The 12,977-nt window shown below is 45.9% G+C and overlaps 1 protein-coding gene across 1 annotated transcript in view; it reads right to left on the bottom strand.

The window, feature by feature from the left end:
* SQLE (squalene epoxidase) overlaps positions 1–12,977 on the bottom strand; it is a 72,126-nt gene that overhangs the window by 46,823 nt on the left and 12,326 nt on the right. The window contains exon 3 of the mRNA XM_030219042.1: positions 3,063–3,243. Within this exon, the coding sequence (XP_030074902.1) occupies positions 3,063–3,243 (181 nt within the window). The remainder of the gene's footprint in view (positions 1–3,062; positions 3,244–12,977) is intronic.

The raw sequence follows: 12,977 nt of genomic DNA, 5'->3' as shown, positions 1-12,977 counted from the left end.
GTCCCAAGACTAGGGGGCTCTGCTCGCGTCGGCCCCGCCTGCCAGGCCTGGAACAAAGACCAAATAAAATCCGGCGGGAAACCCATCCGACCAGGACCGTCCCCCCCAGAAAAACCGGACAACTGACAGCCCAAAGGTCCTCCGACCAACTCCGGGCCTTGCGGTGCCGATTCCAAAATGGCGGCGATTCCCGCCAAAATCGGGACCGCCGCCACGCTACCAGCCTGAGACACTGCCGGCTCTGGAGGGCCCGACGCGGGAACCTCCGCCGCTAACACCGGCGGAGCGGAGGAAGAAGACTTCGGTTCGCCGCAGAAACGGCAAGAACCGCCAACAACTTCAACCCCCCGGCGCGCACAAAATCTACATCGTAGCGGCTTTCCCGCCATCGCGCCTAAACAAACAGCTGACAGCCCACTCACCAGAAGCCTGCAAAACAGCGCCCCAAAGCAGCTGAACACCCCTGGAACCCCAGATTGCAGCTCGCTCAGCTCTCCACACCGCTTGGGCCTTCGATCTGTGAGAGATCTCTTTCTTTTTTTTTTTTTTTTTTTTCAACAAACTTTATTGCAGCCTGAAATTGAGCCCTGCTGCTGCTAAAACTAAACGGCACTCAAGGCTGCAGCACAGAACTGCAGCCGAGGCACAAAGCTGCCCAAACGGGAGAGCCAGTTAGGGGGAGGGACCCGGCCACCCGGGTGTGACACCCCAAAGGGGACAATGGCAGGCCCCACCGGACCCACCAACCCCCAGCACACTAAAGTCTTCCAGGCACAGAGGATAAAACTGAAAAACAGACCAAAGAAGCTCTAAATAATCTCTGAATCCTACCAGACCGGACAAGCTGCACAGGTTGCTTGTCTACCCTCTGCTGAGACTGAGAAGATACTGACGTCAGGTGGCTAGGCACAGGTTATATGTACATAGTTTGAAGTTAGTGTTCTCAGTCTCCCTCTGCTGGTAGGCGAGCATAACCCAAGCGTCTTGACCGGTCTGGAGGGTTGAAGAGGACAGATTCAATTGTAATTAAGGAAATATTTCTTTATGGAAAAGCCTAGGTCATGGATGCATGAAATGGCCTCCCAGTAGAGGTGTTGGAGACGAAGACTGTATTTGAATTCATGAAAGCATGGGACACGCATAGCAGATCTCTAAGGGAGAGGAAGAGATTGTAGAGATTAGTAGTTTGTTAGGATGGGCCGACTAGCCATAAGTACATAAGTACATAAGTAGTGCCATACTGGGAAAGACCAAAGGTCCATCTAGCCCAGCATCCTGTCACCGACAGTGGCCAATCCAGGTCAAGGGCACCTGGCACGCTCCCCAAACGTAAAAACATTCCAGACAAGTTATACCTAAAAATGCGGAATTTTTCCAAGTCCATTTAATAGCGGTCTATGGACTTGTCCTTTAGGAATCTATCTAACCCCTTTTTAAACTCCGTCAAGCTAACCGCCCGTACCACGTTCTCCGGCAACGAATTCCAGAGTCTAATTACACGTTGGGTGAAGAAACATTTTCTCCGATCGTTTTAAATTTACCACACTGTAGCTTCAACTCATGCCCTCTAGTCCTAGTATTTTTGGATAGCGTGAACAGTCGCTTCACATCCACCCGATCCATTCCACTCATTATTTTATACACTTCTATCATATCTCCCCTCAGCCGTCTCTTCTCCAAGCTGAAAAGCCCTAGCCTTCTCAGCCTCTCTTCATAGGAAAGTCGTCCCATCCCCACTATCATTTTCGTCGCCCTTCGCTGTACCTTTTCCAATTCTACTATATCTTTTTTGAGATACGGAGACCAGTACTGAACACAATACTCCAGGTGCGGTCGCACCATGGAGCGATACAACGGCATTATAACATCCGCACACCTGGACTCCATACCCTTCCTAATAACACCCAACATTCTATTCGCTTTCCTAGCCGCAGCAGCACACTGAGCAGAAGGTTTCAGCGTATCTTCGACGACGACACCCAGATCCCTTTCTTGATCCGTAACTCCTAACGCGGAACCTTGCAAGACGTAGCTATAATTCGGGTTCCTCTTACCCACATGCATCACTTTGCATATGGTCCTTATATGCCATCACTTTCTCTGTTTTTGTGTTTCTATTTAATACCCCTCAATACAGTAGTGATGCTGAATATACATGCTTTTTTAAAATGCCACAGCTGTTCTTTAATAAACCCACTGACCACTGTAGCTGAATATTGACTCATAGCAATGTAGACCAAAATAATGGAGAATAACTGACAATTGGTCCTCACCTGCTGTAATCTACTATGTTATTCTGCTGGGAGGCTACTGTTGGCACCCATCTCCCTCTCAGTAAGGACAAATTAGGTCTTATTTGCTAATTTTCTTTCCTTGAGTCCCTCCAGACCAGTCCAGACTAGTGGGCTATATGCTCTCCTGCCAGCAGATGGAGATTGAAAATTATTGGTTCAATCCCTTTCACCCTATAATGGGTCCTGTGCAGTCTACAACCAGCCAGTTTTTCTTTAGCAAAGTACAGATGCTATTAATCCCCTCAAACAGGGCCAAGAAACAACAGAGAAACAATATTTATTTATTTATTTATATTTATTTAATACATTTATATCCCACATTTTCCCACCAATTGCAGGCTCAATGTGGCTTACACATATCTGTAGAAAAGGCTACAGTGCATGAAATACAATTATAAGTTCTTAAATCTCACATTTTCTGAAGCCTACCTGGATTAATGCCCCTAGATCCTACTTCCGCAAACTTTCTTCTCTACCTCCCATATCTAAGGTTCTGGACTGGTCTGGAGGGACTCAAGGAAAGACATTTGGCAGGTAAGACCTAGTTTATCAGTTCTCATTGTCCCTCCACACCACTGGAAGGATGATGAGGAAGGAAGTATTTCATCCTGCATCTTTTGAGCTTTCTTCCCTCCATCTTCATATCATTACCCATATCCTCAAATTTCTTTTATTCTGATTTATGCTAACATAAATAATTATATTCACTTCTTTGTCATTATCAAAGGTATTAAAATATCATGCAATATGCTAAATATTCCATCTTACTTGGGCTCTGCCCTGGCCAGTCTTCGAAGACCCATTATGAAGCGTCCATGATGGAATGCTCTGCCACACTGCACCTGATTGTCTTCTCCCACAGGATAAGGAATTTCTACCTCAGTCATGCTCTCCAGGTCGTGAATCACATACCCATGTATTACATGTGCATCAATTCCTTCCACTGCATCTACAAAGCAATTCAGATCAAAAGATTTACATTTGGCAATTAGAGCCTAATTCACTCAACACAATTTTACATGCTGTTTCTTTGGGTTAAACACCATTTTACATGCAGAAATAGGCATTTATAAAATGTATTAGGGTATCCTATATAATAAAACCCACCTCCAACGTTCTGAAGCTGGCAGGCCAGTGGCAGCGTGGACAAAAACCTTGAAGCATTCGTGCTCAATGTATCCATCTGCTGACATGATGACGTCTCGCAACTCCGGTTGCGTCACAAACTACTGTGCCCAATCACAGCACAGCAGCAACAGCCAACGACACCAATCACCAAAAAAGTATTAAAAAAAAAAAAGAAACCGCTAACGACGCAAAAAGAGAACAGCAGTGCCGGTAAAGTATTAAACAAAAAGGAAACCGCCAACGGCGCAAAAAAAGAAAAGAGCAGTGCCGGTAAAGCTGACACACTAGAAAACAGCCCCCCCCCCCCCCCGGTGCTCTGTCACTCGCCCCTCCCAAGGTGCCACTTGACCACGTCTCCCTCATCCAAATTCGGACCCCCGCCCTCTCCTCTACGACTTCGGACCTCCCCCTCCTCCCCCACAGACTCCTACTACTACTACTACTACTATTTAGCATTTCTATAGCGCTACAAGGCGTACGCAGCGCTGCACAAACATAGAGGAAAGACAGTCCCTGCTCAAAGAGCTTACAATCTAATAGACAAAGTAAGCAAATCAAATCAATTAATGTGTACAGGAAGGAAGAGATGAGGGTAGGTGGAGGCGAGTGGTTACAAGTGGTTACGAGTCAAAAGCAATGTTAAAGAGGTGGGCTTTCAGCCTAGATTTAAAGGTGGCCAAGGATGGGGCAAGACGTAGGGGCTCAGGAAGTTTATTCCAGGCGTAGGGTGCAGCGAGACAGAAGGCGCGAAGTCTGGAGTTTGCATTAGTGGAGAAGGGAACAGATAAGAAGGATTTATCCATGGAGCGGAGTGCACGGGAAGGGGTGTAGAGAAGGACGAGTGTGGAGAGATACTGGGGAGCAGCAGAGTGAGTACATTTATAGGTTAGTAGAAGAAGTTTGAACAGGATGCGAAAGTGGATAGGGAGCCAGTGAAGCGACTTGAGGAGAGGGGTAGTATGAGTATGCGACCCTGGCGGAAGATAAGATGGGCAGCAGAGTTTTGAACCGATTGGAGAGAGGAGAGGTGACTAAGTGGGAGGCCAGCAAGAAGCAGATTGCAGTAGTCTAAACGAGAGGTGACAAGGGTGTGGATGAGGGTTTTGGTAGAGTGCTCGGAAAGAAAGGGGCGGATTTTACGGATGTTGTAAAGAAAGAAACGACAGGTCTTGGCAACCTGCTGGATATGAGCAGAGAAGGAGAGAGAAGAGTCAAAGATGACCCCAAGGTTTCGAGCTGAGGAGACAGGGAGAATGAGAGAGCCATCAACAGAAATAGAAAATGGGGGTGCAGGGAGGTGGGTTTGGGGGGGAAAATGAGAAGCTCGGTTTTGGTCATATTTAATTTCAGGTGGCATTGAGACATCCAGACAGCAATGTCAGACAAGCACGCTGAAACTTTGTTTTGGATGCAAGATGAGATATCAGGGGTAGAAAGGTAGATTTGGGAGTCATCAGCATAGAGATGGTAGGAAAAGCCATGGGATGAGATTAATGAACCAAGGGAAGAAGTGTAGATAGAAAAGAGGAGGGGACCAAGAACAGAACCCTGAGGTACGCCGACAGGCAGAGGGATAGAAGTAGAAGAGGATCCACCAGAGTGAACACTAAAGGTGCGGAGGGAGAGGTAGGAAGAGAACCAGAAAAGGACAGAGCCCTGGAATCCAAGTGAGGACAGGGTATCGAGAAGTATGCTGTGATCGACAGTGTCAAAAGCAGCGGAAAGATCAAGAAGAATGAGGATGAAATATTGACCTCTGGATTTAGCCTGTAATAGGTAATTGGAGACTTCAGTAAGCGCAGTTTAGGTTGAGTGGAGAGGGCGAAAACCAGATTGTAGTGGGTCAAGAATAGCATGTGAGGAGAGAAAATCAAGGCAGCGGTGGTGAACAGCACGTTCAAGTAATTTGGAGAGAAAAGGAAGGAGGGAGATGGGTCAGTAATTAGAGGGACAAGTAGGGTCGCGTGAAGGCTTCTTAAGGAGAGGTGTGACCACAGCATGTTTAAAGGCAGCAGGGACAGTCGCAGTAGAAAGTGAGAGGTTGAGAATGTGACAGATAAAAGGAATAAGAGCAGGAGAGATGGCATTAAGAAGGTGGGTGGGAATGGGATCAGAGGAACAGGTGGTACATTTTGAGGAAGAAAGGAGAAGTGTAGTTTCCTCAATAGTAACTTCAGGAAAGGAGGAAAGGGAATGAGGGGAAGGAGAGACAGAAGAACGGACTAGTGGAGGGAGACGTGGTGAGGTAGAGAATGCAAGGTTTATCTTTTGAACCTTGTCGTGAAAGAATTCAGCAAGGGTCTGAGGAGATAATGAAGGGGGAGTTGGGGGAGGGGGCACCTTGAGGAGATAGGTCAATGTGGTGAAGAGAAGTCGAGGGTTAGAGCCAAGAGAGTTGGTCAGTTGGATATAATAATCCTGTTTGGCACGTAAAAGAGCAGATTGGAAGGAGGTCAGCATGAACTTAAAGTGTAAGAAATCAGCAAGGGCCCGAGATTTCCACCAGAGGCGTTCGGCAGAGCGGGTATAGGAACGTAGGTAGCGGATATTAGAAGTCAGCCAAGGTTGGGGCTTTGTACGCCTTATAGGGCGGGTCATCAAAGGTGCAAGAGTGTCTAAGGCAGAGGATAGAATCGGCGAACAATTCGTTCCTACCCTCTGCCCTCCCATCACGACACACCTGCGGACGTACAGGACAACACCCTCTCCTCCCCAGGATCGTCACGTCGTCCCTCCAAAACACTTGCAGGCAGCATCCCTCCATCGTCGCTGTTACGGCGAATGGCAGCAGCAGTCCAAAGCGTCCAGACTCTGCTCTCTCTCACACAGCTCAGGTCCCGCCCGTGTGAACACAGAACATGAGAGAGAAAAGGACAGAGTCTACACGCTTTGGACTGCTGCAGCCGGCAGCCGTAACACCGGCGATGAAGATGACTCACCCTCCACCCCCAACAAAAAACACACGCAGACCCAAATCCAAAACCCCTGCAAAACCCTCTCAGTTAAAAAACACTTCCTCCAACTTTGCCAGCACAACACACAAAAAAAAGCAAGAACACAAACACAACCCACTAAAACCCTCAACAAACGCTGATCCCCCTCCAAACACCCTCACATTTCACCAACCCATGGACCCCACCTGTCATTGACAGACACAAACACACACACCATACCACAGAAACAAACACATTCCCCCGCAAACACCCTGACCGCCCCACCCTCTCTCACAAACACACACACACACACACTGAAACAAACACAGACACACTCTCTCTCTCACACACACACACATACAAACTACAACCTCCACCCCAAAACCCCACTAAAAAAAGCAAAAAACACACACATACACTGATGCACAACATTTACACTCACTCACTCTCTCTCTCTCTCTCTCTCTCTCACTATATCACCCTTGAACAATAAGACAAACACTTAAAAAATGGGCTCTGCCCTTCTCACACACGCAACAACCCCCCTTCCCCCCACCCACGGGATAAAATCCAACGCCCATACAAAATTACATACACCCACCCATTAACAAAGGAGTTCAGAAGTCGTCCTACATCTTCAAGCCGTAAAGAAGAAAAAAAAACAATGCAAGCACTGCCCTTAACACACACACAACAACCCCCCCTTCCCCCCACCCACGGGATAAAATCCAACGCACATCCAAAATTACAGACCCCCACCAACAGTACAACAAAACAAAAAAATAAAAAATGAAATGGCACATAACACAAAAATGTCAAATATTCATTACCTACACAACACAATTATAAAATAAACCTCTTTCAACACAATCATTGCAGAAATCAAATACCTTGCTAGTGCCCGTTTCATTGCTCACCGAAACGGGCCTTTTTTACTAGTATGTACATAAACATATGTGTATGCAGCCTATATACAATGTTAAGCTTCACTGATCTGAAAAGAAGAGTACCTGAGAGTAGGGTTTGCATTTATCATCCTTATTGTTCATAAGCATATGCATATAAAATAGGAAAGCTGTGTGTACCTCAGATAAAGTGTAACTTTGTGAGGGAGCTTTCCCAAGAGGGGAGCATATGTGTATATGTTCCCTTTATAAAACAGACAACCACAATTTCCAAACAGAAACCTCAAATACTGAGTGTAGATATGAAATAACCAAATATTGATAGACTCAACTTAAACTAAAGGCAAACTCTAAGTATGTTAAATATATAGATTTGGAGAAAGGAAAGTTTGCTCATATAACCTCTGCTTATTCACCCCCAAACAGTCAATCATTAGTCCCAAAGTTCACTGAACATTTTTTAGTGTTTAATTTTTAAATGCAATTAAAATTAATGAGACAATATCTGTGCAATTATCTCAAATCGCAATGTCTGTTGTAAACTCCATTGGCCTTCCTACACTGCATGCGAAAGAGTTCAAGTGAATCAGCAAAGGGGAAAACATTTACTCTCTCTAGAGGTTCAAAACACAGGAGCCCAACACCTTTGAAACTAAATTCAGACTCCACTCAGGACAGGAATTACAAACAGTTAGAACATAAGATCAAAAATGTTGCCCTACTGGGACTGACCAAATGTCCATCAAGCCCAGTATTCTGTTTCTGACATTGATAAATCCAGGTCACAAGTACCTGGCAAGATCCCAGTACAGTAAAACAAATTTTATGTTGCTTATCATAGAAAGAAGCAGTGGATTTTCCCAAGTCCATCTTAATAATGGCTTATGGATTTTACTTTTAGGAAATTATCCAAATCTTTTTTTTTTAAACCCTACTAAGCTAACTGCTTTTACCACATTCTCTGGCAACAAATTCCAGAGTTTAATTACACGCTGAGTGAACAAATATTTTCTCCAGTCAGTTTTAAATTTACTATTTAGTAGCTCCATTAGGTGCCCCCTAGTCCTAGTTTTTTTTGGAGATGAGCTGCTAAAGGAGAAGGGCTTCTCTAAATGCCCCTGGAAGCAGGATAAATCCACTACCTGAACCTTTAAGTATCCCATAGCAAACTCTTCATGGAGACCCTCTTGAAGAAAAGCTAAAATGTGGGCTATTGTTGCCAGAAAGGAAGATATTGTTCTACCAGCACACTAAAATTCAAATACTCCCCAGACTCTTGCATATGCTGTGGAGGCAGAATGCTTCCTAATCTGAAACAGGGTTGAAATCACCTACTTTGAATATCCTCTGCATCTTAAATGCAACCTATCAAGTGCCAAGCCATGAGACAAAAGTGAGCCATGTCTTACTGATCATCAGTCCTTGACGTAGAAGCCCCTCTTCTGGAGAACATGTTGCAGCCAATCAATCTTGTGACATATCGGGTCTGCAAATCAAAGTATGCTGGGTAAGTCTGAAGCTATTAGATTTATGTGGCTGAGGTGGGATGAGATCCTTTGAAGCATCCGGCCCAACACTGTTAGCTGCTGGAACACAAATAGCAGCTACTCCAGTGGCCAAGGTGTACAGACCCTCAGACCCACACTCTTTTTGTCCACTGAAGAAGCATGGACCCTTGGCATTGGCCTTTGTTGCCTTGAGATCCAGTAGCAAGCTCCCCCACTGGCCTCTTATGAGCATGAAGAGAATCCCTCTTTGTTGTCCCACTCAAACCGAGGCCTCTTAGCCAGTGCTGGACTAGACCCCTCCCCTAAAGGCGGGGGTCCCGACCTCCAGGCTTGATAGAGGGTCCAAACAAACTCTGGAGGAAAAGCCACGCCTCCTGGACCCTCCGGTACCACTTTCGGAGCCGACCCAGGGGCAGCAGAGCCAAAACAACTGATTCCGCAGGACGCGCGGAATCCAAAATGGCGGACGTTCCCGCCAAAACTAAACTCGCTGATGCCATCCCTGCTGGCGCTCCCGCTGCCCCCGACGCCCCCGAACTAGCTGGAACCATGGCAATTAACACCGGGGGCGCCGCCATTGACGAGGCCTGCTTTGGTTCGCCGCAGAGCCGGCACTGTCCCACCGGAGATTCTACTCCTCGGTGCAAACACGCGCGACACCGGAGGAGTTTGCCCGCCATAACACTGAAGCTCACCACACGCTGAGCGAAGCGGCGCCAAAAATTCTCACTCACCGCTTTCCCACAACAATCACTCGCACTGCTCTCTCGCTATACACAGGAATCGAACCTGCCGTCCGTTCCTAGGCAGATACAGGCCCAGATCGCTCTTAAAGAGACATCAACCCAAATTGGCAGCTGAGAAGTGGGAGGCACTCAAGGCTACAATATTATAAAAGCAGCCGAGGCACAAAGCTGCCAGAATCCCCATAGAGAGCAGCACAGGGGGAGGGACCTGAAAACAGGTGTGACACCCCAGGGGGAAAAACACACGTACAGGGAATAGTCAAAAACCAATAAATTGGCAAGAAGAGTAAAATCCCCTTAAACGAATAGTCAAACTACCTCACCAGACTATTGAAGACTGCACAGGCTGTCCTTCTACCTCTGCTGAGACTGAGAAAATACTGGCTAGTGGATGTACTGCACAGTATTCAAAAGCTCAGTGTTTCTCAGTCTCCCTCTGCTGGTAGGAGGACATAAGGACATAACCCACGCGTCTTGACCGGTCTGGAGGGTCGTGGAGGAAGTAAGCTCTTGTCTGAGTGGAAGTGACAGTCTCACCATGCTGACATAACAGGTAATAGATGGAGTCTGTCCAAGTAGCTAAGTAAACACCCAATGCCTAATTTCTGAGCACAGACTCTAAGTGTTGCTATATAGATTTTGGGGGGAAGGTTGACGGAGCATCAAAATAACGGAGTCTGTGGAGTCTCAGCCTGAAAGAAAGCAGTAATTTGTTCTCTTTTGTAATGGTTTGCCAGTAAAGAGGACACATTGCCAATTATCTATATGCAAAAACTGTATGCCATTCTCCCTCTACCCCTCTTGGGAAATTTGTAAGTAGAATTATAGACCTGTCATCCTCAGTAACCTGATGTAGAAACTGTATACATTCTTGGGTCCATCATTTAAAAATGACACCGTCCATGCCTGGTTGAACAGTTGCATTACCTGCAATAGGGAGAAGATCACTAGTGAATGGGTTATGCCTTCAAAATCAGAGAAGCCTTTTCCAAAATCCCCTTAGCGGCCGTATAAGAACACTATGCTTCAGAAGAAGGGGGATTATAGGAATATGAGCATTCAATAAATAGCTTAAGTGATACGGCAATGCTAAGGCCTGCTCCATCTCTAGTAGGGTAAATCAGTATGTAAGACCCAATCTCATAGATGGCGCAACAAGCACGCCTGGGTATACCATTTAAGATCTGGAAGCCCCATCCCCCTTCTTCTCCAAGGCAGGGCCGCCGAGAGACAAAGATGGGCCCAGGGCAAAAAATCTTCTGCATGTAAGTGTTTTATTTCCTTATTACTTATTTGTTGAACCCAAGAAATTACAAGAGTTTGTGGAGTTAAAAGAACAGATGAAGAACCCTCTGCAGCAACTTCCTTTAGTTACCACTGTACCGGCTGCAATTACCGATTAACCTTCCTCCCTCAGAAAATATGAATTTGTAAGATTAACCACTTGGTGTTTTTCTTATTTTCTTTGAGATTGTTTTCCTGATCTTGGATCCCCCAATTGTGGACAATTATATATATTGTTGAGAGAAAATGTTTTTTCTTTTTCCTTATATTAATTTCTGTTTTTCCTTACATTTACGTGATAAATGTGAATGTAATTAAGTAAAATGATAAATTTAAAAATTTTAAAAAAAAATCTTCTGCGGTCCCCCAAGCCCCCCCCCCCTACCACTGATGCCCCCACCTTCATCGCTGTTACCACCTGGACCCCCCACCTCCACCACTGTGGCTCTCCCCCAGGCCACTGTTGCTTTTCTCCCATCCCTTCCTCCTCCCCACTAGTCTCACCGACCTTCCTGCAGCCAACAGCGATTTATAGTGAGAGGTCATCTCCTTGGCCTTCCTCCTGCCGCCTCCCGCAGCGCCCTCTCTCTACTGCAACTTCCTGTTTTGACGCTAAACAGAAAGTTGCAGTAGAGAGGGTGGAACCCGGCAGAAAGAAGATCACAGAGATGGCCTCACACTGTGAATTGCTGCCGGCTGCAGAACTCTGTAGGTAAGATCTGCAGGGAGGAACAGATTTTTTACTGCGGGAACAAAACTTTTTACCATTCCCACAGGGAAAGTCGAACCAGAGTTTGTGGCCCACTGAAGAGGAAAGGCATCTTCCTAGGCCGCAAATAGTGTGACATCAGTGGCAGAGACTCCAATTTGTGTTTTTTCAGCTTGAATCCTGAAAAATCCCCAACTTTTTCAATACTTTCTATGAGGACAGTAATGGACCGCATAGGATCCACTATGTGAGCCAACAAGTCATCCGCAAATACAGCAATTTAAAACTCTAGATCCCAGGTGTTCCTCTCGCACCTCCAGACTGGACAAAATTTACCAAATAAGGGGGTCCAAGATGAATACAAAAAGCAGGGGCGATAAGGGGCATCCTTGCCTAGTTCCCCACTGGATTGGAAAACCCCCACTATGCACCATTCACCCCATTCGGAGGAGTGGCCTAGTGGTTAGGGTGGTGGACTTTGGTCCTGAGGAACTGAGTTCAATTCCTAGCACAGGCAGCTCCTTGTGACTCTGGGCAAGTCACTTAACCCTCCATTGCCCCATGTAAGCTGCATTGAGCCTGCCATGAGTGGGAAAGTGCAGGGTATAAATGTAACAAAAAAAACAATAAAAGCCACAAAGGAGCCATATAACATTCTAATCGCTGCAAGAAAGGTTCCAGAAATGTCATATTTCTCTAAAACTCCATACATAAACCTCCCGGAAACCCTATAGAGGGCCTTCTCTGCATCAAAGCTTACAAGCAGTGAAGGTGTCGAGAAGCATCTAACTTCTTCTAGAGAGGTCAGGATGGCTCTAATATTTTTAACTGTGTGATGATTGCTGACAAACTCCACCTATGGTTCCGCCAGTAGTTTGGACAATACTTTTGCTAGGCGGTTTGCCAATACTTTCACCAGTAACTTAGTCTCAAAATAAAAAAGATATAGGTCTATAAGAATCCGATAAACTTGGATCTTTCCCTGGTTTAGGAAGCACTACCAACATGGCCTGATTTAGTACCTCAGCTACAGCTTGTTATCATTGCATTTAGTTGTGTTGTAATTGGCCCCACTATATCTGTTAACAATTTGTAGAATTTGGCTCTGTACCCATTAGTCCTGGAGCCTTCCCAAATTTACTCTCTGAATAATGCTTTAAAAGAAAAACTATGTGGAGAAGTAAAACAAACTGGAGAAAACGGCATCTCTGCTCTCAGGGATTCAACAGAGTCTTCAAAGTGTAACAAAATATCTGCAGAGACCTCCTCAGCCAACAGGGACCTTTCCCGATGTCCCAATTCAACATTCTGAGGGGTCAACTCCCTCACTAAGGGATGTTATGACTGAACTTGCCTCAGAGGAGGAACAAGGTAAAACGTCTGGCCTTCCCACAGTTTCTGCTCGTGAACCAGAAGTCTGAAAAGCCCCCAATAAAGCACCTTCTTATTCCTCTCAAGGCTCCCCCTGTG

Source organism: Microcaecilia unicolor, chromosome 1 (genome assembly GCF_901765095.1).
Source record: "Microcaecilia unicolor chromosome 1, aMicUni1.1, whole genome shotgun sequence".
Lineage (NCBI taxonomy): Eukaryota > Metazoa > Chordata > Amphibia > Gymnophiona > Siphonopidae > Microcaecilia > Microcaecilia unicolor.
This window is presented reverse-complemented; position numbering and strand designations above follow the sequence as displayed.